General features: G+C 43.4%; 1 protein-coding gene and 1 pseudogene across 1 annotated transcript; both read right to left on the reverse strand.

Moving 5' to 3' along the window:
• Positions 1-6,092: 6,092 nt before the first annotated feature.
• Positions 6,093-9,880, reverse strand: LOC133014551 (gastrula zinc finger protein XlCGF49.1-like; annotated as a pseudogene).
• Positions 9,880-23,964, reverse strand: LOC133014722 (uncharacterized). The gene is made up of 4 exons (XM_061081986.1): positions 23,923-23,964; positions 18,670-19,048; positions 10,362-10,769; positions 9,880-10,143 (listed from the first exon to the last, which is right to left on the reverse strand). The coding sequence occupies exons 2-4, from the start codon at positions 18,974-18,976 to the stop codon at positions 9,911-9,913; spliced, it is 948 nt and encodes a 315-aa protein (XP_060937969.1). The 5' UTR covers positions 18,977-19,048; positions 23,923-23,964; the 3' UTR covers positions 9,880-9,910.
• Between the last annotated feature and the right edge of the window lie 383 nt (positions 23,965-24,347).

A 24,347-nucleotide genomic window follows, 5' to 3' on the forward strand; every position in this document is an offset into this window, starting at 1 on the left:
ACTCGCCCGCTCCTGGTACTTCATGACGGCCTGATACGATGATGTTTAAAAAAATTATTGTGTCTTAGTCAACCACCAACATTTTCGTTACGTCTTCGTCTCGTCTTAGTCACGGGAAAAAGGTTGTTAACGAATATTTTTCGTCATCCTCTTGCACTTGCATTCTAAGCTGCTTTCAGACAATACCTGTGGGCAGTGGTGGAATGTAACGAAGTATTTTTACTTCGTTACTGTACTTAAGTACATTTTTACGTATCTGTACTTTTCTTAAGTAAAAATAATAGTGCATACTTTTTACTTTTACTCCGTTACATTTTGCAGCTATTATCTATACTTATACTCCGCTACATTTCTACAATATGTGTCGTTACTCGTTACATTTTATGAACACAGTTTCGCCAAAATGTTGCTGTGACGGAGCGGCTCCGCCAGCGGTCCACACACACGCACACACACGCAGCCACACACACGCCAACAAACATTTCCACTCTTCCTTTTAAAGTTCGTAGTTGATCACTATCTAACCATCAGCTAATCTGTTTAGCGCTGGGCCGACGGAGGGTGGACACTCTTCAGCTCCGCATCTGGGTTACACACACACACACACACAGTGCGCCTTTCCCACAATACCCAGGTGCACTACGTCACTCTCTGGGCCTGTTCCTTAAAGAGGCAGGCCATACCTGCAACAGCGTGTTTGGCAGCAGCACTACAACCTTGCTTGTTTTGCTGAAACATTCAACAGACAGCCTGACTAACTGCCTATTCAACATGGATCCAGAGTCAGCCTCAACTGAGCCCTCTGATATGAGCCATTTGTGGCCCTATTTAAAAGACATGTTCGAGTTCAAAGGCCCCAAGAATGACTCGTGGAGGTTTCAATGCGTTTCCTGTCTCCCTCAAGAAAAGGAGTTGCTAGCCTTCAAGAATTCGCCTTAAAATTTAAAGAAGCATATCGAGGTAAGCGGAGTTCTTGCTATGCTAAGTTAATGTCCCCATGGTTTGGCTTAATGGTATTAACTTTGCAGATAATCCCTGCTAGATAACTTGTCATCCGCAGAATTGTATGATAGAGTGTGAACAGTATTACAGAGGGTAAGCACAATAAGTACACCAACCTTTCCAATAAACAAATGTTGTTGCTTATAATTATTACTAGTAGTGACATCTGTAGAGGCATGAGTATTACCAGTAGCTATATCTGCATTCTTTATCAAAATGGCACAGCCTAGACATTGAGAGACAACCCATTGTGTGAGTACTTTTACTTTTAATACATAAAGTAAATTTAAAAGTAAGTACTTTTTACTTTAAATTGAGTAGGATTGTTGATGTAGTACTTTTACTTTTACTTAAGTATATATTTTCCTGTGTACTTGTACTTTTACTTAAGTACTAAACTTCAGTACTTCCTCCACCACTGCCTGTGGGTCAAACTCAGAGAAATGTGTCCAGACTTTTGTTTCACACATGAGCAACACAGCAGCAGGTTCTCTGCACAGACTCGTTCATAACAGCATCAAATCCTCCTCATTCTTCAGGTGAGAGGTGGAGCAGCAGACAGAGACAGGAAGTGACGTATTACCTCCACTGCTCGAGCTAATGCTAGCTAACGTTAGCCTGTTAGCGGCTCCTCTAGGGACTGACCTGCTCTGTGCAGCCGGACTTCGGGCTGCATCACGGCATCGAGCAGCCTCCTCTGGCGGCGGATCTCCCGCTCGGACCGCTCCACTCGCTCCTCGGACTCTAACAAGGTTTCCTCCAGCCCCGTGAGGATCTCCTCCCCCGCCGCCATTAGCCGCTCGGTGAGCATCGCTCTCAGCTCCGGGACTCGATCCTTTCCTCCTCCTTTCTCCACCTGCAGCAGGAAGTCTTCAGCGGCAGCGCTGATCCGCTCATGTACCGACACCCGCAGCAGCTGCACGGCGGACATGTTCCTCCTCTCTGCGCACATCGAGGCTCGGAGCGAACAGAGAGAGCCAGCAGCAGGAAACAGAGACTCCGAGCTGCGAGCCAGCAGCGACCCCTGCTGGACAGAGGACGAAGAGGAAACGAATGTACTAATACTGCACAGTAGAAATACTCTGTTACTAGTACTTATTAAACAAGTACTAAAGTATAAGCAACCAAATAAACTTTAACCAATGGTGGAAGAAGAATTCGGATCATTCACTGAGGTAAAAGACAGTAAAGAAATCAGAATCAGAATTATTTTATTTACCAAGCAGATTTGCACATATAGGAAATTGCCTTGGTGTGGTTGGTGCACTGTACATGAAACATAAAACAACAATTGGACATAAAACAACAATATATACAGTAAAACGACAATATATACAGTAGGGCTGCAACTAACGACTATTCTGATAGTCGATTAGTCACCGATTATTGAAACGATTAATCGACTAATCGGATTATGAATGACACAAATTCTCAATTGCTCTTATTTAGCAAACAGCTTTTAAATTTTGCTTGAGGTTGTTCGAGGCATGTGATGACTGAAAAAACAGGCAATAAAGATTGTTACTTCATTAAAAAAAATGTCTTTTAATAAACTTTGCTGCATATAAGGGTACTGTGACACAAAAGCAAAGACAAATCAAGTTTTTGACCATTTAAAACCAAGGACAGGCAAAGTTCTAATAAAAAAGATAAATTAAAAATCAAGTATCCATTTTTCCTGTTAACAAAAATAACAGGGAAAGTAACAGCAATAAAAACATCAACAAACGAAACTACAGTCTTCTTCTGACTAAATAATTGTGATTAAAAAAAGACGTTTGTCAGGCAATAGGATAACTTTTAGCTTTTAAACTCGTTAATAAAAGTTTAAACCATATTTTTGTAATGGATTCTAGAATCCTGCGCGCAGGTATAAACGTGTATATATAACATCTGACCGAGGCGAGTCAGCATCGTCTCCGTTACGATGTCACACGTGCCTCCTCCTCCTCACATGCACGTGTCCTGCTTCCATGGAGAACAGGTCCGCTGTACAGATACTGCAGGTAGTTTTTTTCGGGCTGTTACGGGTGAAGTTCTCCCGAACTTTTTACTTTCTGGTGCACCATGCTGCTGCAGCGGAAGCCAGCAATGCTCCGTGTTTTGACGCTATTGCACATGCGCGACTTTCAGAGATAGGAATGGTAAATGGTAAATGGATTTGTTTTTATATAGCGCTTTTCTAGTCTGATGAAGACCACTCAAAGCGCTTTACAGTACAGTTTCACATTCACCCATTCACACACACATTCATACAGTGCATCTACTTGCAGCACTTTGTTATTCTATCGGGGGCCATTCAGGGTTCAGCATCTTGCCCAAGGACACTTCGGCATGCAGATGGTTCAGACTGGGGATCGAACCGCCGACCTTCAGGTTGGAGGACGACCGCTCTACCCCTCAGCCACAGCCGCCCAGGAAGGAAGCGAGATGGCTCACTCCTCAGCTGCTTTCATCAGTACCTCCGGTAAAACGCCGTTTAGTTCCGCTGCGCGGCACGAAAAACACGTGCTATGACGTAACCAACGAATCATCGACGAGTAAATTCGTCAGCGACTATTCTTGTCATCGATTTTTGTCGACGACGTCGACTAATCGTTGCACCCCTAATATACAGTAAGAAACAATAAGTTATGGGCACTTGCGGTGCTACGGTGCAGTGATTGGTTTCGGATAAATTATGTGCTGGGGGGGGGGGGGGGGGTCTGTGTGATGCAGTGGGCTTGTTTGTGAGCCCCACTGCCATGGGGAAAAAACTGTGTATTTGTCCAAGCTTGGAAGAAGAGGTGTGATAACTGTGGAGGGGAGTTGGGAATGTGGGGAACTGGTCCATTGTCTGTCGAATCTGCAGTTAAAGTTATTCAGGTCATTTGCAAGTTTGAGGTCTTCCACAGAGTGGGGGGATTTGGTTTTACAGCCGGTGATCACCCGAAGGCCTTTCCAGACTGACGAGGAGTCATTGGCTGCAAATTGTTGCTCCAGCTTCTTGGAATACTGTCGTTTGGCTTCCTTAATCTCCTTGCCAAACGAGTATTTAGCCAGTCTGAACCTTTCCATGTCCCCACTCTTGAAGGCCACCTCTCTCTCCAAACGGAGCTGTTTGAGTTTTGCTGTGAACCAGGGCTTGTCGTTGTTGTAACTCACCCTGGTGCGTGTTGGAATACATATGGCCTCTACCACTTCCTGTGGGCTGTCTTTAAAAGGCCATGTTTGCCAGGCTTCCGGATTTTTTACAAGGGGAGCTCAGTGAGACAAACAAAAATGTAAGTGGTAGCAACAACTCAAAAGAACAAGTGACAGGATCTTAACTCAATTGATTTCAACCAAAATAGAAAACAAACTGAATAAAGAGTGTCACATTTGAACATAAAGAACTATGTGTTATGTCATTATTTATAAATGTTCGGGTGTAAAATGTGATCAAATCTTAATAAATACTTGTAGGCAGCTGCTGATGTGGCCGCCACACATGAGACACGGCTGATGCAGAGATGACTGAACAGATGAGACAACCTGAGTTAAATGCTGTATCTTATTTACCATGTGCAGGAATGATGTTTGTTACTCACTGATAATTGGGTAGTTGACAAATAAGGGTGAAACAGTATTTTTTAAATAAAGTTCTAATGAGGATTACAGTTGTATGAAATTATAAAGTTCAAATGCTGAATTTTTTTAAACTGCTAGTGTTCCGTGGATTTTTGGTATAATTTCATTGTGGTGTGACAGGATGTCACACCACACGACATTTTCATCCTTGTGAGTCATTGCTATACAAGACTGACCTAAGCTATAATGCTAACTGAAGAATAACACAGTTTAACCTTAATATGTTTAATTAAATTTAATTAAATTTACATTTTTTACAAATTTTTAACTACAGCCGTCACACTACAGGACTCTCAAAAAAATCACACATTCATTGTCTGACAGAAAGAGTGAAATTTATGAAATTAATCAGAGGTTAACAGTCACCTTTCAACATACACAGTACATTCCAACATCTGGGGGGCTTCCTGGTAGTGGAATAAACTGAGGGCCCCTATAGTTGTCCATGTAACTGCCGTTCAAAAATCTGATTTTCCATGTCACGCCACAGGACAGCATTTGTGTCACGAAAGTTATTTTGCTGTAAATACTAATATACTAGTTTTGTGCATATTAAAACCTAATATTGATTAAGTCATTATATACAATATAATGCCAAGGCAGTTATTACCTGCTCCAGATATTTCTGGTTTATTTTGTTAATATGTAAGTTTAATGCTTCACCTATGTTATGGTCACACTGCAGGACATTTTGCGTATTCACCTTAAAATATAATCAAAACACAACAGATATTTCATACAAAATCATAAGTTTAAAACAAAGTACCATAATATGCATCACATCCATGTGTTGTTTAAGTGGTTAAATGCATCTAAATAAACATTCACACTTAATTACAGAAAAATCATGCATCATGTCATCCACCCAATTACATTGACATTCAAACATTAACCATTAACATCAATAATGTTTGATTCCAATAGTTTTTATATGACTCTCTTAGTGTCTGATCAGAAAATCTGCCTTTGATTTATTTCTATGTTTTTAGATGTTAAAAAAAGTGGTTTATTGAATCCAAAAACACATCAAACCAGAGGGAATTTACATCATATGATGTTACTTGCATCTCACAGATGGATTATGTGAATGTAGCTTGTGCTTATTACTGTGCAAAGTGTTGTTGCTAACAGCTTCTTCCCAGCTGTGATTGACAAACAACTGTTTCCATGTCAACATTTGTGTGGACACCCAAACGAAAACGTCTGTGTTTATGCTGGGAACGGTCCTGAAGAAGTTATAACAAGTACACACACACAGACAGACACACACACACACACACACAGACACACACACACACATACACAAAGGTTTGTTGTCTGAGGTCTTTACACGTTGAAAGAACTACGTTTGAGAACTCGTTGCTCAAATGTGGCGACACAGAGCCAGGCTTGTGGTGATCCACAGGATCCTGAGACTTATCTTACCAGCTCTCTACCCCCTGATCTGACAGAATGAAGAAAGACCTAAATTAACTTTCTATTTACTCAACTTCCTGACAAAAACAATGTGTAAAGTTTCACAAAATCATGAGAGTGAAAAGTAAAGTGCATACCTTCTGTGGGGCTTTCAGCAGCCTGTGGGCTCCAGCAATCTGATTGATCAGAGGAATATCTTCCCTGAAAGTGTACAGAGGTGGTCTGGTGGGCTCGGGGAAATCGGTGCTGTTGAATGGATCAGTATCATCTAAGAACTGTAACCTGCACATGAACGTAGCCATGATGTATCCGGCATTTTGGAGATAATTTAAATAAATGTGTTTGTATGTGTCTGCTACTGCCACCAGGATTACATTTTCAGCTGGCAGTTTGTGAAATCTCTGCTTTTTTCCGACATTTCAAAAACAGATAACGACGTATGTGAAAGGTAAAGAAAAGTTTTGTGTGTCAAAATGCTAACGTTTCTAGGTAGATAATCTAGGTCCTTGAATAATACATTGATTATTTGTCACGTGTTGATTCAAAACAAAAAAACCTCTGACTGTATTGCAGGATAAATTTCCGGTCCTGGAGGACCATCCTTTTCCAGTCTGGATCAATGTTATCATTGTTATATTGGCAGGAATACCCTGTATTGCTGTACCTTTTGTTGCCATCTGGAAATGTATCAGGAGAAAGACAAAGAAAAGTGAAAAGTCACACATCGATATGTCAGTCGAAATTGAAATCACCAGTGAGTCAAACTAAATCTCAGTCTGATATACTTTTTCAAAATTGAGTGAAGGATATAATGGTTTTATCTATGACATTTTAAAATGGTAGGCATAGCTTCAAAAAGCCAATATTCTCCTTTATAATGGGCGGTATTATTTTGCATAGTCCACGTGTAAACCCAATAATTCTGAGTGAGACATCGTTAACTGTTTATATTTATATTTTGTTTCTAATTACACTAGAGATGAGAAATCTAATAAACATAAGGAGCCATAGATTAAAATAATACACCTCTCTGTTGAACTTTTTCACATATTGATTAATAATTAATAATGGTGGAGTTAAGAACATTTGATTTACATTTCATTATGCATTTGTCAAGTTGACACAACATAGTAAAGTAAGACAGTCTGGCCAAAACATGGCTTTTCACTTTGGATGTGTTACCCCAGTTCAAAAAAACATTTCACATCCATCAAAAGCATTTCTCCACAAAATTAGCAGCCATGTTAAAAAACCTTTTGAAATAACTTACATTTTATTATTTTTATGACAATAAAAATCAGAACATTACAAAGAAAACTTCCTTTTTGGAAAATTATTTATTAATATTTTCCAGAATACCTTCTACTACAACGTGAACCTTGTTTTTACATTAAAGGGCCCACTGGGTTTTTACTATCCGTAATGATTTGAAGGGGGTCTGGGACCCTCCAAGTTTGAAAACAGTCACTCCGCAGACTTTTTCATTCGGTCCATTTTAAGAAATATGCTATCGAAATGTCTCATTCCGTACTTCCTATCCGTAGGATGTCATTCAAACCTGATATGATCACTGATACATAATCCTCAGTTAAACAGACACCACCATTGCTCAGGTTCTTTTCATAGATGTCTTAAAAACTAAGATTTCATCATAGTTGTCATTATCCTAGAGTTGCAGCTACAAACTAAGGGAACAAATTGTTTCATCAACAAAGGCACTGGAAAAGGAACACTGTGCTGAGCTTTACTCTTCTTGAAGCTGTGCCGAAAAAAACACACTAGACAGCACAAAGTAAATACTTATATTTCAAACTTTTGTGAACAAAAAAATCAAATACAATGAGACCCCTGGAACGCGTTCACATTGACCGATTTATCATGACCAGAAAAACAAACAAGTCTCAAAGGGCATTATGAAAAACACAACAGGAAGCACGCCATTTTGCATTAAGTGGCCATTTTGGCCATATTGCACATTTTTACTTTGAGGTACCAGGGCTTATATCAGATCAACTTCAAATTAAGATGAAAACAATAACAAATTAAATATTAAAATTACAATTTCTGATATTTCTAGGACTGCAAAGCAGCACTGAATGGGCCCGAGCACACGCAGTTTGAAGCGTGGCATACGTTTTGCACACTTCGGCAAAGATAAATGCTTCACTTCCTGCGTCCGTCACGTGATGTCGATCCTTGCCTGCTAATTGCTCATTAGATTAAATATGTTTGTTTTGAATCACTGCCCTATGATCTATGTTGTTTTATATAGATCTGTGATCTACTGAGTCCAGTATCACACAGATTGACCGACGGAATCGAACCATCCCAGTACAAACACAAGCATATAAAAATAATCTTCTTAAATTTGGGGACATCTCAGCTGTTTCTGAATTTAACAATCCTGCTGTTTGACATTTACCATCATTCACGTCAAAGAGGGCTCCTCCATCACCGCTGCTTCATTGTCCGTGTGTGTGAGTGTAATGCTGCGTTCCAGACGACTCGTATGTCAGATATTCTGGCCTGAAATGGCCCAGTTCTGACTTCACGTCAAACGTAAACAAACGTGTCTGACTGTGAGAAGCTGATTCATTTGTCTCGTGATGAGACAATTCAACTGTAGCCAGTGCAGCCTCCGTTGGTACAGACACAAAGAGGAGGAGGGTGAGGACGCCATTATCTTTTTATTAGACTTTTATTCTTGGAAACACATTCAATACATAAAGGAGAACCCACACTTCATTGAATCTCACAAGCCAAGAAACCATTGTTTTAAAACAAACATATTTAATCATATGAACTAGTTAAGAACACACATTCATACTATGCAAGGAACACACTTTAACCTTAAAATGACATGAAGGACATTATATAAAATAGATAAATTATGTAGAAAGATATATAAACACAAATCGTTTGTGTTATTCAATGAGTTATATTTTCTAGGGACATAAAAACTGTTAATAGTCTATTTCAAACAGTGAACTACGAATATGTTTACTATGAATATCTGCTGATAAATCCTAATAAATATTTTGTTGCAAAGGTTGCAACTGAATCACTTCTCTCCTTTATGAATCCTCACATGTCTCGTACAATAGCACTGAATCTTAAATCTTTGTCCACAGTCAGATCAGCTATACGCTTTCTCTCCTGTATGACTGCTCATATGTATTTTTAGAAGGCCCTTTTGGTTAAATCTTTTACCACACTCAGAGCACCTAAATGGTTTCTCACCTGTATGAATCCTCATATGTGAATTTAGATGCTCCCTTTGGATAAATCTTTTACCACACTCAGAGCAAATAAACTGTTTCTCTCCTGTATGAATCCTCATATGTGAATTTAGATGCTCCCTTTGGATAAATCTTTTACCACACTCAGAGCAACTAAACTGTTTCTCTCCTGTATGAATCCTCATATGTCTATTTAGATCGCCCCTTTGGTTAAATCTTTTACCACACTCAGAGCAACTAAATGGTTTCTCTCCTGTATGAATCCTCATATGTGAATTTAGTTGGCCCCTTTGGATAAATCTTTTACTACACTCAGAGCAACTAAACTGTTTCTCTCCAGTATGAATCCTCATATGTCTATTTAGATGGTCCCTTCGTTTAAATCTTTTACCACACTCAGAGCAACTAAACGATTTATTTTCTGTCTTACATCCCATATCACTTAGAGGCTGTTTGTTATTTCTTGTATTTAAACCAGTCTGAGGTTCCCTGGTCTCCATCCAATCATCCCCACTGTCTTCAGTCTTGTCCTCAGGACCTGGTTGTAAACGTCCATCAGGACCTGAGTTCCTGGCTGGTTCTGGTCCTCCACAGTCCGCTCTGTTCTCCTTCGTCTCACTCGGATGAAGCTTCGACGATTTAAGTTACTCTTCATCTTCTTCACTCTTCACAGCGACAGGAGTCAATGTGAACTTGATATCAGCGTCCTCCAGTCCTTGAAGCTGCTGTACATCCTGATTGGTCCACGGTTCCTCCTGTTCCTCTTTAATGTGGGGGGGCTCCGGGACCTCCTGGTCCACAAGGGGGCTCCACTGCTGCTGCTTAGGGGGAACCTCTTCTTTATTCACCATCAGTTGCTGGACGTCTGCAGGACACACTGAAACACAAATACACACGTTTATCATTTCAGAGTTTCCTTCTTCGTTTAATGCCGACTGTTGTGATTTTTGAACAATCACATTCAGGAAGTAGAGATGTTGAGGTCGTTTACAGTTGGTGTTACGACGCAGCTTGTAAAGGAAGCAGAATAAAAAAAGGGTTTCAGGTAAAAAAGATTTTCATTTTGAGGCCAAATAAACCCATTAGGTCACTTACAGAGGAGAACAGGGCGTGGGGAAGTTACGGTCTCCATCCAATCATCCTCACTGTCATCAGTCTCAGAAGAGTCTTCAGTCTTGTCCTCAGGACCTGGTTGTAAACGTCCATCAGGACCTGAGTTCCTGGCTGGTTCTGGTCCTCCACAGTCGGCTCTGTTCTCCTTCGTCTCACTCGGATGAAGCTTTGACAATTTAAGTTTCTCTTCATCTTCTTCACTCTTCACAGCGACAGGAGTCAATGTGAACTTGATATCAGCGTCCTCCAGTCCTTGAAGCTGCTGTACATCCTGATTGGTCCACGGTTCCTCCTGTTCCTCTTTAATGTGGGGGGACTCTGGGTCCTGCTGGTCCACAAGGGGGCTCCAATGCTGCTGCTCTTCTTTATTCACCATCAGTTGCTGGACGTCTGCAGGACACACAGAAACACAAATACAAACGTTTATCATTTCAGAGTTTCCTGAAGTGTTTTGAAAAACTTGTGTTGTTTAATGTGGACTGTTGTAATTTCTGAACGATCACATTCATCAAAGTAGAGATGTTGAGGCAGGGGCGGCTCCTGGTACAGGCGACATAGGTGGTTGCCTAGGGCGCAAAATGCCGAGAGGGCTGCACAAGAGACTGATTTATCATGACGTGACACATGCAATGTAAAACAATACATTAACGTCGGACCATCATCCTCTAACCCCGGGGACCAGTGGAGGTAGAAGCGCCAAGAAAAGCAGTCCGCCTCCTTTCTGTGCCCATGTTAAATAATTGTAATACAAAATTGAAATTTCACCATCTTTAATTTTGTACTTAATCCACATCTTTGTCAGCTGTGTCTAAACAGACAGACAGACACACACAAGCACATAATCTCTTGTGGGGGGCTGCCACAGGCTTGCATAGATCAGTCACCTGTGAAGACCATCATCATTTACACCTGAACCAGCGTGGAGTAACGCGCTTCCTGTGTTAACAGTCAGGCGGCTGCTCGCACGAGAATCTGGCTTCCGCCTCAGGTGTGTCCCTGACGTACACACTGAGGTGTTAGACTGCGGTTAGAGTCAAAGATGAATTAAAAAAGGATTACATTATCAGGTGCACAATTCTTAATTCTTAATATTTTTTATAGCTTACAATTTTGTCTGCCTGTGTGAGCATCTGTATACAGTCCAAAAGTTCTTGGGGATGCATGACAGTTTGCGTGTGTATGCTGGCGGGCGCCAATCTGAAATCTCGCCTAGGGCGCCAACATTGCCAGGGCTGGCGCTGTGTTGAGGTTGTTTAAAGTTGGTGTTACGACTAGGGTTGCAAAGGGGCGGAACATATCCGGAAACTTGCCATGGGAATATTAAGCTCGGGAATTTGGGGAATTTGAAAAAAACACAAATTTAATGCTGAGCATTCAAAACTCTGTTTTAAAGATGTATGGAATGCAGCACACGCTGCACGTTGAATTTCAACCCTGCACTGTGCATTCTTCCATCACATGCACAGATATTTCCCAGCATCCTGCACACTACAGCAGGGCTATCGAGGTCTGCTGTAATGTGCAGGACTAGTCAGGTAAGTTTCGATGATATTACTGGGGGAAATATATTAGCATGCGGATTCTGGATTGTTCATCAGTTCATCTATCTGGCATTGCATTTGTGTTTTTTTACAAGCTTTTTTCTCATCTTATTCTACAGAACAATGCCACATGCCCTATCTCCTGTATGGAGACATTTCAACCAAGCCAATGAAGAAGGAAAGGCTGTGTACATTTGCAAATACTGTGCAGAGACCTATGTTAAGAATAACACAAAGATGCAGAAGCATATAGTCAAGTGCCCAAAGTTTCCTCAGATCAGCCGAGATTTCCTCGGCTCAAATCAGCCTATGAAACTAAATGTTTATATTTACGTCTGTATATGACAAGGTAAATACAGTTAGTATAAATTACCCACATAATTTCCAGTTTATTCCCGTTAATTCCCATTAATTAACATGGAAAGTTTCCAACTTTGAATATTCCCGGAATTTTGCAACCCTAGTTACGACGCAGCTCGTAAAGGAAGCAGTATAAAACAAAGGGGTTCTGGTACAAAAAGTTTGTCATTTTGAGGCCAAATAAACCAATTCGGTCACTAAGAGAGGAGAACAGGGCGAGGGGAAGTTAGTTAGTTGGTTAAGCTGCTTTCAGACAAGACCTGTGGGTCAAACTCAGAGAAATGTGTCCAGACTTTTTATTCACACATGAGCAACACAGCAGCAGGTTCTCTGCACAGACTCGTTCATAACAGCATGAAATCCTCCTCATTCTTCAGGTGAGAGGTGGAGCAGCAGACAGAGACAGGAAGTGACATGTTAACTCCGCTGCTCGAGCTAATGCTAGCTAACGTTAGCCTGTGTAAGCTATTTTAGTTAGTGACTTTTAGTTTGAAGAGGTGTTTACCGGAAGTGTGTTGTGTGAAGGGTTTACCGGAAGTGTGTGGTGTGTGATGACTTGTTGTGAAGTTGACAGATAATAAACGGGTGCTGTCTCCCGAATGGATGCCCTTCTTCTGTCTTCCTTTGACTAATACAACACAAATAAACGCTCGGCTACATTGGTGGCAGCGGTGGTTTCGAGCCCACCCGAAGCCCATCGCAGGAAAGTGCACGGTGAGGAAGAACGAAGCAGCTCAAAGTTTTGACGAGTTAGCTAAAGTTAGCCACAGCTAATCGACGTGCCGCTAAAGTGTGGACGGATCTTCTGTGACGTATTCAACGAGGAAAACCAGAGCTCTCCCTCACAATAAGAAAAGAGAGTGTTGGAATTAAAAGAACGTCAACGTGGATTAAGATGTGGAGGGGTGCCACAGACCCCCTGGACTCTAAGATGCCCTACGGAGAGAGATCGATCGCAAGCAACGTCAGGATCGAGCTCCCGCTGCCCTTCACTGGGGAGGAAAAAGAAAGTTTCCCCTGCTGGGCTCGACAGTTCGAGGTGGCCGTGCAGGCGCTGGTTACCGGCGCAGGAGGCGACTATGAGTATGAACTGGTCCGGATTCTACCAACCCGCCTGGCTAGAGCTGCGTTTCTCCTGTGGGATAGCCTGCCAAAGGCAGTTCAAAGTGACTATTCTGCAGTGAAGGAGAAGCTACAAGAGGCGTTTGGACAGAGACATTTTCTGGACCGCTTCAGAGCAAATCTCTCTGCTCGTCCTCGAGCTTTAGGTGAGAGCTTGGAGGTATATGCAGCAGACATCAGCAAGCTGGTCCAGGAGGCATTCCCAGGCTATGGGGATGTTGCTCAAAGAGAAGAAAAATTCCGCAGATTTTTACATGGCCTTGACCCGTCCCTGAGGGCTAAATGTCATGAGCAGGGGGCTACTGATTTGGAAGAAGCTCTGATTATCGCAGGTCGGTGTGAAATGGCCAGAGAGACGTTAAAGATGGACTATGGCAATCCTCATGCAAACCAGCCTGCAGTAAACAGTGGTTCAACATCCATGGTGCAGTCCATTTCTGATGGCGGTGGTTTTTTCAAAGCCATAGATAGACTGAATGAGGAAATGAGAGAAATGAGAATGGACATGAGACAGATGGCAGATGAGAATAAACGCCTGAGATCCATCGAGGGTCGTAGCGAATGGAAAAATTCTCCTTCAGCGCATGGAAGTCATTGCCAGTGTGACTGTGGCAATTATGGCTGCCAATCTCGTCGCCCACAGGGGGAGCGAGGAGGACGCTCCCCGGACCGTTTCTGGCGTGAACGGGAAACCGAGGGTGGCTCCAGAGAGAGACAGTTTTACCGGGGCCCTGAACATAACAGAGCCCCCTCTCCAAACTGGAGGGGTCCAAGACCTGCCAGGGGACCCTTTTATGAGGAACCGCAGAGACAGCGCGGTGTGCGGTTTCTCTCCCCCAAAAGAGAGGACTCAGCCAAGCAGTCGGGAAAAGAGATGTAGCTGATGTTGCGGCCCAGACACCAGCTACAACACATATGGGCCATTTGAAGGAGAAGAGCACCTCTTATGTGAAAGGTTGCATTGAAGGGACTGAAGTCAATATCCTAGTGGATTCTGGGGCAACAGAGTCTTTCATCAGTGCTGATTTCCGTATGGCTGTCCCCGCCCTGCGCAGACGACCCCTGAACCCTGATCTCATTGCTGCACGTGCGGTGAATGGCCAGATGCTCGACACCTTGGGCACTATAACTGCCACTCTACGCTTGGGTAATGAGTCCTGGCAGCAAGTTTTCTATGTACTTAGGGGATCGACACAAGCAGTATTGCTGGGTTTGGACTTTCTTGTTCCGAATCACGCCCTGTTGGATTTCGCCCATGGCCGACTGCAGTTGTGGGACACAATGACTCCCCTTTTGAGTGACAAAGACTTTGTTCCTGAATGCTGCAATGTCACGGTCTCTGCTGCTCTGGAATTACCCCCCCTCAGTGAAATGATTGTTCCTGTAAGTGTATCTCCAGCTGGGATCGTTGATCAGCTCCCAGACTTTGTCGGATATTTGTCTCCAAATCTCCAGCAAAATAGTGAGTTTGTAGTGGCTCACACTGTGACCCTGGTAAAAAATGGAGTCACAACTGCCCGTGTTTTGAACCCTACAGACAGAGTTATTGTGCTCAGAGAAGGCATGCATTTGGGGGAGTTTTTGTCGGTCGAGGAATCTGAGTTAGTACTACTCCCTCAAACCCCAGTGGCGACGGTCTCCACCATTTCATCCACGGAGGGGCCGATTGTGTCCCTGAGGGAATCCCCAACTAATCAGCATGAGAGGGCACAGTTGATGGAACTGCTGGAGGAATATAGGCAAATATTTAGTACACCAGAGGGGGTGATTGGCAAATGCAGGCTCATTGAACATCATATTAAAACCGGTGATCATCCACCCCAGCGACAGCGTGCATATCGCACCTCACCAGACAAGAGGGAAGAGATAGATAGGCAGGTGTCGGCTCTGTTAGCTGATGGGGTGATAGAAGAAAGTTGCAGCCCCTGGGCCTCACCTGTCGTTCTGGTGAAGAAAAAGAATGGAGAGTGGAGGTTTTGTATTGACTATCGCCGCTTAAACAGCGTAACAGTGAGAGACTGCCACCCCCTTCCCAGGGTGGATGACACACTAGATGCATTAGCAGGTTCCGTGTGGTTTAGCACTTTGGACTTTTCTAATGGCTACTGGCAGGTTGAGGTCGCTGAAGATGACAGGGAGAAGACCGCTTTCACAACGGGGAGGGGCCTCTACCAGTGGCGGTCGATGCCCATGGGTCTCACCAACTCGCCTGCAACATTTCAGCGCATGATGGAGCTCGTGCTTAGAGGACTCCCATGGCAGGTGTGTATGGTGTATCTCGATGATGTGCTCATATACAGCCCCACCTTTGAGGAACATCTCTCCAGCCTGAGGGAAATTTTCTCCAGGATTCAGGCGGCGGGTCTTAGGTTGAATTCTAAGAAATGTCATCTAGCTAAAGATCATGTGGTGTTCCTGGGGCATGTTGTGTCTTGCCGTGGCCTGCAGCCAGACCCACGAAACACAGACAAGGTCAGAACATGGCCTACTCCACAGAATCCAACGGAAGTGAGGGCATTTCTGGGCCTTTGCTCTTACTATAGACGTTTTGTCAGAGACTTTGCCCAGCGTGCGGCTCCATTGCACCGCCTCACATGTAAAGACACACCTTTCCAATGGACAGCGGAGTGTGATGCAGCCTTTGTGTATCTTAAAGGGGTGCTCTCATCCGCTCCGGTGGTCACCATGCCTGATTTCAACTGCCCCTTTAAAGTGTATACGGATGCCTCCATGGACGCTGTGGGGGCCATATTGGCACAGGACAGGGATGGATTGGAGAGAGTGGTGGTGTATGCTAGTCAGTCACTCACTGCCACCGAAAGACGCTGGTCCACTTTTGACAAGGAGCTGTGGGCTGTAGTTTGGGGCGTACGGCAGTTCAGACACTACATTGGATCAGCTGCTTTCACTATCATAACAGATCATAAACCCCTGTTGGGCCTCCGAGGCATGTCAATTGATCATGACCCCACAGGGAAAAGAGCAAGATGGATACTGGAACTGGATCCTTTCAACTGGGCCATACAGCACAAGGATGGAAAACGACACACTAATGCGGATGCTCTATCACGGCGACCTCCAGATCCTGAGCCTGACACGATGAGGAACACCGTAACAAAAACATCTGGCCAAGTAAATGTCGTGGACTCTGATAGGGAGTTGAGTGAGTCCAGAATAGGCAGTTCTCAGTCACAGTTGCAAAATCCCCAGAGCCCTAGTTCCTCCACAAGGGGGCAGCATGAGGACATGGACTGTGATTCAGATGACTTTGACTTTGTTCATTCACTTTCTCAGGATGAGACTGAGATTAAGCTGCGGCAAAAGGATGATCCTGACATTAGTGTAGTTTTGGACTGGATTGAGGTGAAGGGGTCGCGACCTCCACGGTGGCAGATGAAAGGGAGCTCTCGGTGGCTTCGTAAATTATGGACTGAATATCCTCGTCTTTCTGTGGTGAATGGTGTGCTCTGTCGGTCAGTGTATTCCTCTCTCACAGGGGACGCTCAGTATCAGGTGGTTGTGCCCTCCTCGTTTATCCCTGATGTACTGCAGCACCTGCATGGAGGCCCTGCATCAGCACATTTTTCTGCAGAGCGGGTGTGGGAAAGAGCGAGGCAATCGTGTTACTGGCCCTGTATGTTTAAGGATGTTAGGCAGTGGTGTGAGCAGTGCGTCCCCTGTCAGACCCGCAGGGCCCCTGTCCCTAAACATCGGGCACCGATGGGGGGGTCCCAAGCTACTCATCCATTCCAGAGAGTGGCGATGGACATTTTGGAACTACCAGTGACGTCTAAGGGTAACAGATATGTGTTGGTTGTTGAGGACTATTTTACCAAGTTTGTGAATCTGTATGATCTTCCTAATCAAACCGCTCATTCGGTCGCAAAGTGTGTGTTTGAGGGTTATGTGTTGGTTCATGGTGTTCCTGAGATAATTCACAGTGATCAGGGTCGGCAATTCGAGGGGGAAATTGTTCAGAGACTGTGTCAGCTTATGAAGATTAAGAAAACGCGCACCACGCCATATAATCCAAAATCGGATGGTATGGTGGAACGTTTTAATCGGACACTCATTGACCAGTTAGCTAAATCATTGCTGGCCTGTGGAGGTGAGTGGGACGACTACCTACAACATGTTGCATTTGCTTACAACACCTCAGTGCATGCAAGTACGGGTTACACACCTTACTACCTGACTCATGGGCGGGAAGCCCGTGTCCCGGTGGATGTGTTAGTGTCCCCTCAGGCGGGGCATTTGGACGTGACTTTGTCTCACGCTGACTTCGTAGGCTCTCTGGTGGGGGGGCTGGAAACTGCTTTTGGAAGAGCCAGGCAGTTTAGTATCAGTGCTCACGAGACACAGAAACTGTATTATGATGTGTCTGTTCGTCATCGGCCATATGCAGTAGGAGATTTGGTGTGGCTGCACGATCCTACGGAGGACCGTATGAAGCTGGCTCCCCACTGGAAGGGCCCCTACAAGGTTCTGGCTGTGATGGACTCTGCTGGAGAAAGTGGGCTGACCTATCGCATTGACTGCCCTTTCACTCCTGGACAGGAGCGGGTGGTTCATTATGACAGACTCAAGGCTTACACTCTACCACTGCCGGTGGGTTCTGCGTGTAGTTCCCCAGCTTCTCCTCGTCATGCTCCTTCGCTACAGGACGAGGGGTCACTTGAAGGAAGCTGTGGTGCTGAAAGGTCGCTGGCGGGTAGTGACACTGGCCTGAGAGAGCCTCGCCAGATGGTGTCCCGTTCTGGGAGAGCCGTGAGACGGCCGGTTCATTTCAAGGACTATGTTGTTTAGGAATAACTGATCTGTTTGACAGTTGTGCGAGTTAACTGAATTTTTTTTTTTGGGCCGGGTGTACGTGGTACATGGTATCAGGTGTGTATGTATAGGTATGTGTATGGTTTTGTTTTTTTGATATATATATGTATATGTGTAATTTTTTTGCTGGGGCTGTTGTTGTTGTTTTTGTGTTTTGATATTGTCTCTGTTTGGAAACGGGGACGTTTCTTTTGTTAGGGGGGAGGTATGTAAGCTATTTTAGTTAGTGACTTTTAGTTTGAAGAGGTGTTTACCGGAAGTGTGTTGTGTGAAGGGTTTACCGGAAGTGTGTGGTGTGTGATGACTTGTTGTGAAGTTGACAGATAATAAACGGGTGCTGTCTCCCGAATGGATGCCCTTCTTCTGTCTTCCTTTGACTAATACAACACAAATAAACGCTCGGCTACAGCCTGTTAGCGGCTCCTCTAGAGACTGACCTGCTCTGTGCAGCCGGACTTCGGGCTGCATCACGGCATCGAGCAGCCTCCTCTGGCGACGGATCTCCCGCTCGGACCGCTCCACTCGCTCCTCGGACTCTAACAAGGTTTCCTCCAGCCCCGTGAGGATCTCCTCCCCCGCCGCCATTAGCCGCTCGGTGAGCATCGCTCTCAGTTCCGGGACTCGATCCTTTCCTCCTCCTTTCTCCACCTGCAGCAGGAAGTCTTCGGCGGCAGCGCTGATCCGCTCATGTACCGACACCCGCAGCAGCTGCACGGCGGACATGTTCCTCCTCTCTGCGCACATCGAGGCTCGGAGCGAACAGAGAGAGCCAGCAGCAGGAAACAGAGACTCCGAGCTGCGAGCCAGCAGCGACCCCTGCTGGACAGAGGACGAAGAGGAAACGAATGTACCAATACTGCACAGTGGAAATTCTCAAGTACTAAAGTATAAGCAACAAAATAAACTTAACCAATGGTGGAAGAAGAATTCTGATCATTCACTGAGATAAAAGTACCAAGACAGTAAAGTAATCAGAATCAGAATTCTTTTATTTGCTAAGTATATTTGCACATATAGGAAATTGCCTTGGTGTGGTTGGTGCACTGTAAATAAAACAAAAAACAATTGGACATAAAACAACAAAATATACAGTAAGACTGTTGAGAGTGAATAAGTGTATGTATGCATGCAACTGTGTTTGTCCAGGAGGAGGCGCTGTTGCGCCTCATATGACATGAAGTCACCTGTGACTGGTGACATCACCATCTTATAAGGGGGTGTTACCGTCTTCCTTCTCTCTGTTTACCTGACTCTCCCGGAGAGCAGTATGTTGTGAACACCTCTGCAATAAACAACGCCACTCGATGGATGACCAAAGAAACGCACGTCTGTTTATCAGTTAGGATCATTATTCCGTTGTGCAGGTAGGCAGAAGTTATAAGCCTACCTGTTAACAAAGACAACAATAAGTTATGGGCACGTGCGGTACTAAGGTGCAGTGATTGGTTTAGGATAAATTATGTGCGAGGGTCTTTGTCCAGGCTGGGAAGAAGAGGTGTGATAGCTGTGGAGGGGGGTTGGGAATGTGGGGAGCTGGTCCATTGTCTGTCGAATCTGCAGTTAAAGTCATTCAGGTCATTTGCAAGTTTGAGGTCTCCCACAGAGTGGGGGGATTTGGTTTTACAGCCGGTGATCACCCGAAGGCCTTTCCAGACTGACGAGGAGTCGTTGGCTGCAAATTGTTGCTCCAGCTTCTTGGAAGACTGTCGTTTGGCTTCCTTAATCTCCTTGCCAAACGAGTATTTAGCCAGTCTGAACCTTTCCATGTCCCCACTCTTGAAGGCCACCTCTCTCTCCAAACGGAGCTGTTTGAGTTTTGCTGTGAACCAGGGCTTGTCGTTGTTGTAACTCACCCTGGTGCGTGTTGGAATACTTATGGCCTCTTCCACTTCCTGTGGGCTGTCTTTGAAAGGCCATATTTGCCAGGCTTCAGGATTTTTTACAAGGGGAGCTCAGTGAGACAGACAAAAATGTAAGCGTTAGCAACAACTCAAAAGAACATGTGACAGGATCTTAACTCAATTGATATCACCCAAATTAAAAAACAAACAGAATAAAGAGTGTCACGTTTGAACATAAAGAACTATGTGTTATGTCATTATTTATAAATGTTCGGGTGTAAAATGTGATCAAATCTTAATAAACAATTGTAGGCAGCTGCTGATGTGGCCGCCACACATGAGACACGGCTGATGCAGATGACTGAACAGATGAGACAACCTGAGTTAAATGCTGTATCTCATTTACCATGTGCAGGAATGATGTTTGTAACTCACTGATAATAACATTGACATTCAAACATTAACCATTAACATCAATAATGTTTGATGTCATAGTTTTTATATGACTCTCTTATTGTCCGATCAGAAAATCTGCCTTTGTTTTGTTTTGGTTTCTTTCCTTTGTTTTTAGATGTTAAAAAAAAGTGGTTTATTGAATCCAAAAACACATCAAACCAGAGGGAATTTACATCATATGATGTTACTTGCATCTCACAGATGGATTATGTGAATGTAGCTTGTGCTTATTACTTTGCAAAGTGTTGTTGCTAACATCTTCTTCCCAGCTGTGATTGACAAACAACTGTTTCCCTGTGAACATTTTTGTAGACACCCAAACGAAAACGTCTGTTTTTATGCTGGGAACGGTCCTGAAGAAGTTATACAAACGAGTACACACACACACACATACACAAAGGTTTGTTGACTGAGGTCTTTACACGTTGAGAGAACCACATTTGAGAACTCGTTGCTCAAATGTGGCGACACAAAGCCAGGCTCGTGGTGATCTTCAGCAACCCGAGGCCTATCTCACCAGCTCTCTACCCCCTGATCTGACAGAATGAAGAAAAACCTAAATTAACTTTCTGTTTACTCAACTTCCTGACAAAAACAATGTGTAAAGTTTCACTTCTCAAAGAATTAGGAATAAATTAAGCCTGACGTGATAGTGCTGACCAAACATAACAAAATGAAGATGAGATCAGATGGGTTCTAATACAAATCCCCAGATCTAGGTCAGTCCAGATCAGAAATTAGCCTCATCCATCCCTCGACAACTGTAAGGATTTCAATATTTTAACTATAGTCTGTGTCTGACAGAATTCTAACCAAATAAAGATAGGAGTAGTTTTAGCTAGATATTATGCCTTCATACAAATTATTTTAATAACTGTTGCTGCTTAGTGTTAATAATTAATCTTTTAATTGTTCTAAATTCCAACTTCTGATATTAAAGGCTTATTCCCTTCGCTGCACTCAACATCAGACAGAGCTCACGGAACTGTCCCTTCTGGGGCAAAGTCAGACTGACATTGTTTTGGGTTTAGTTGTTTTGAATGTTTACTTATTTCAGGATTGTTTTGATATAGCAGGAACATAATATTCCTTGCTCCACTCGACAACAGTTTTGCCCCTCATGACATCAGCTGGGTTGCCAAGCAACTATCAAAGGAGGCGTAAGATTGGGAGATTTTGCTCCTGTTCACTTCCGTATTCAAATGCCAGGAGGATGGCCTATGCCTGCGCACTTTCGAGGAGGACGAACAAAGATCTACTGTTGTAAAATGGACAGGCGCCGGCTGTTTGGCGCGCTCTGATACGACTCGCGACTGCCCATTGTTTTGCTGATTCATAACCTGTTCATTGCTTTCCATATAAAGTCTTGATTGAACAAACAGAGTTCGGCTCATCGTCTCATATAGGATAAACGAACACGCCTGACACAACTGACCAACTGGCCATTTGACCCCATGCACTCTGACTGGGGTTTAGTGACAACAGCAGGAGTGGATTCCTACGTAGACCTCAGTCTGCCCATTCATGATTAGCACAAATGCAAAGTGGAACATAGGACAGATGATAAGAATCAAACTTAAATTTAACGGAATATCAAACTTTTCATTAAAGCCAACTAATCAATATGAATTCATTCAGTTTTCATGTTACGCCCCTAAAATAAGGGGAAAGGACAGGAAAGAAGCAGACACGTTGATGCAGGCTTCAGGTCCAAGTGTAATGCACGAACAAATATTAACACATCAGGAAAATCGTACACATGACATATACAAGATGTAAAAACACACATGTGGCATTCATGAACATACAACACAATACACAAAGAGCCCCGCACTGCCCGCACATCTGGACCATGCGCCGTCTGCGGGCCCACCCAGTAAGCATGGAGCATCGGGCCAGCTCTTTCATGTTTTAAACTTCCTAAAACTAACTATCAAAACTACCAGTAACAAATATACCATCACCAGGGCTCTCACCACGACCTAAAACATACATTAAATGCATTCAGTCACCATATTCCAACACCTGTCCTTACCTAAAATAAGCGGAAAGGACAGGAAAGAGGAAAGAAGCAGAAACGTTGATGCAGGTTTCAGGTCCAAGTGTAATGCCCGAGCCAACCCCCTCTGCTGTCCAAACCCGGAACCCCAGTGTGAACACATCACAACGACCAAAGCAACAAATCGCAGACAGCCCAAAGCAACAGATCGCAGACATCACATTCTTATTTACAAAATGACACATCCACCACATTCACAATTTCTGTTCCCGCAGTTCTTTCTTTTCTCTCAAACAAAAAACGGACCGAAAACCTTTCAAAGGCTTTGAAAGGTCTAAGTCTGGATAATGAATAGTGAGAAGTTTCAGCTGAAAGGGGATTAGTGTTGGGGTTGAGGTAAACATTAACAGATGCCTGCCTCCTACAAGAAAAAATAATGGATATCTATTAACCTCCAATATCATTTAAATCCACAAAATATTCATATTGTTCACATAATGTCATATCATGGGCCTGTCCTGTACTGACAGTACATGTAATAACTTTAATGTGTATGGATGCTGCATCAGCATCACAGCCATTGACTCAAACAATGTGTGTTAGGTTGGACTAATTATTTATTTTACAGGTGATAACTTTGTAAAATAAGTAATGCAGTTATTGAGCCACAACAAGTAAAGACCGACTGTTGGACTTAGCACGCAGAACCCCAAACTAACATGCTACCTCTTCCAGGTTGCAGAGCTGGCAAAGCCATCAACTTGGCTTGATGCAGGTGATTAGGTTTTCTATTCTTTTTCTCTGGCTTTCGGTGGTCTTATTTCCTTTCGCAGCTCCAACTCAGTGCAGTAAGTTTATCATCTTGTTTAACTCTCATTTCAAGTTAAAGGCATATGTACTTATCCTTGAATAAAAATAGCTCATCTCTCCTTTAACAACAACTGTGAACAGGACGCAGTGATCATCTCCGTCATCAATGGTTTCACCTCTGTCTTTTCTGCAATTGTTGTTTACACCATTATCTGCTTCAGAGCGACAGACAGATTCGACAGCCGTCTTACTGACCCTAACCCTAACCCACTTATCAAATACGCAATGCCGCATTGGATAAATGCAAAGAGCTGAAGATTAATCATGGAAACAACCGAGAACAACAAGTTTCCACAAAACAGTAATAAAAAATAACATTGTTAATTATACATTTATGTACAAAGTAATGTATACATTTTTACACAATCAGACTAAAATGTAATCAATCAATAAATTCTTCAAATTAAAAAGGGATTTACAAAAACTACAAATTGTCTCAGGTTATGAATGACATATTCAGATTATCCAAAACCCCGGTTATCAGAGAGCTTCTTAGATTTCGTGGCTAATTTGTTTTGTTTTACCTTGTTTTATCAGCACAAGGCCCAAAGTGTCACGGAATGGAGAGGTTGAATGGAGAAGATAAATGACTCAGCAGGTTGAATAGCAAATAGGAAAAAGGGAAAGTAATTCATTAATCCATTCAGTTAATTATTTCTCCTAGTAAGATGAATCACTGCCCTATGATCTATGTTGTTTTATAAATAGATCTGTGATCTACTGAGTCCAGTATCACACAGATTGACCGACGGAATCGAACCATCCCAGTACAAACACAAGCATATAAAAATCATGATCTTAAATTTGATAGATTGGGGGCATCTCAGCTGTCTCTGAATTTAACAATCCTGCTGTTTGACATATACCACCATTCATGTCAAAGAGGGCTCCTCCATCACCGCTGCTTCATTGTCCGTGTCTGTGAGTGTAATGCTGTGTTCCCGACGAC

The sequence above is a fragment of the Limanda limanda genome, chromosome 11 (genome assembly GCF_963576545.1).
Source record: "Limanda limanda chromosome 11, fLimLim1.1, whole genome shotgun sequence".
NCBI classification, from domain to species: Eukaryota; Metazoa; Chordata; class Actinopteri; order Pleuronectiformes; family Pleuronectidae; genus Limanda; species Limanda limanda.

What these genes read in the sequence shown, in the direction of transcription:
- LOC133014722 (XM_061081986.1), bottom strand. Translation starts at nt 18,976, where the DNA reads ATGTGCGCAGAGAGGAGGAACATGTCCGCCGTGCAGCTGCTGCGGGTG. An exon ending in AGTCCGGCTGCACAGAGCAG is followed by an intron (nt 10,770 to 18,669) that starts GTCAGTCTCTAG and finishes TGTGTCCTGCAG; the next exon opens with ACGTCCAGCAACTGATGGTG. An exon ending in CCCACGCCCTGTTCTCCTCT is followed by an intron (nt 10,144 to 10,361) that starts GTAAGTGACCTA and finishes TTTGTGTTTCAG; the next exon opens with TGTGTCCTGCAGACGTCCAG.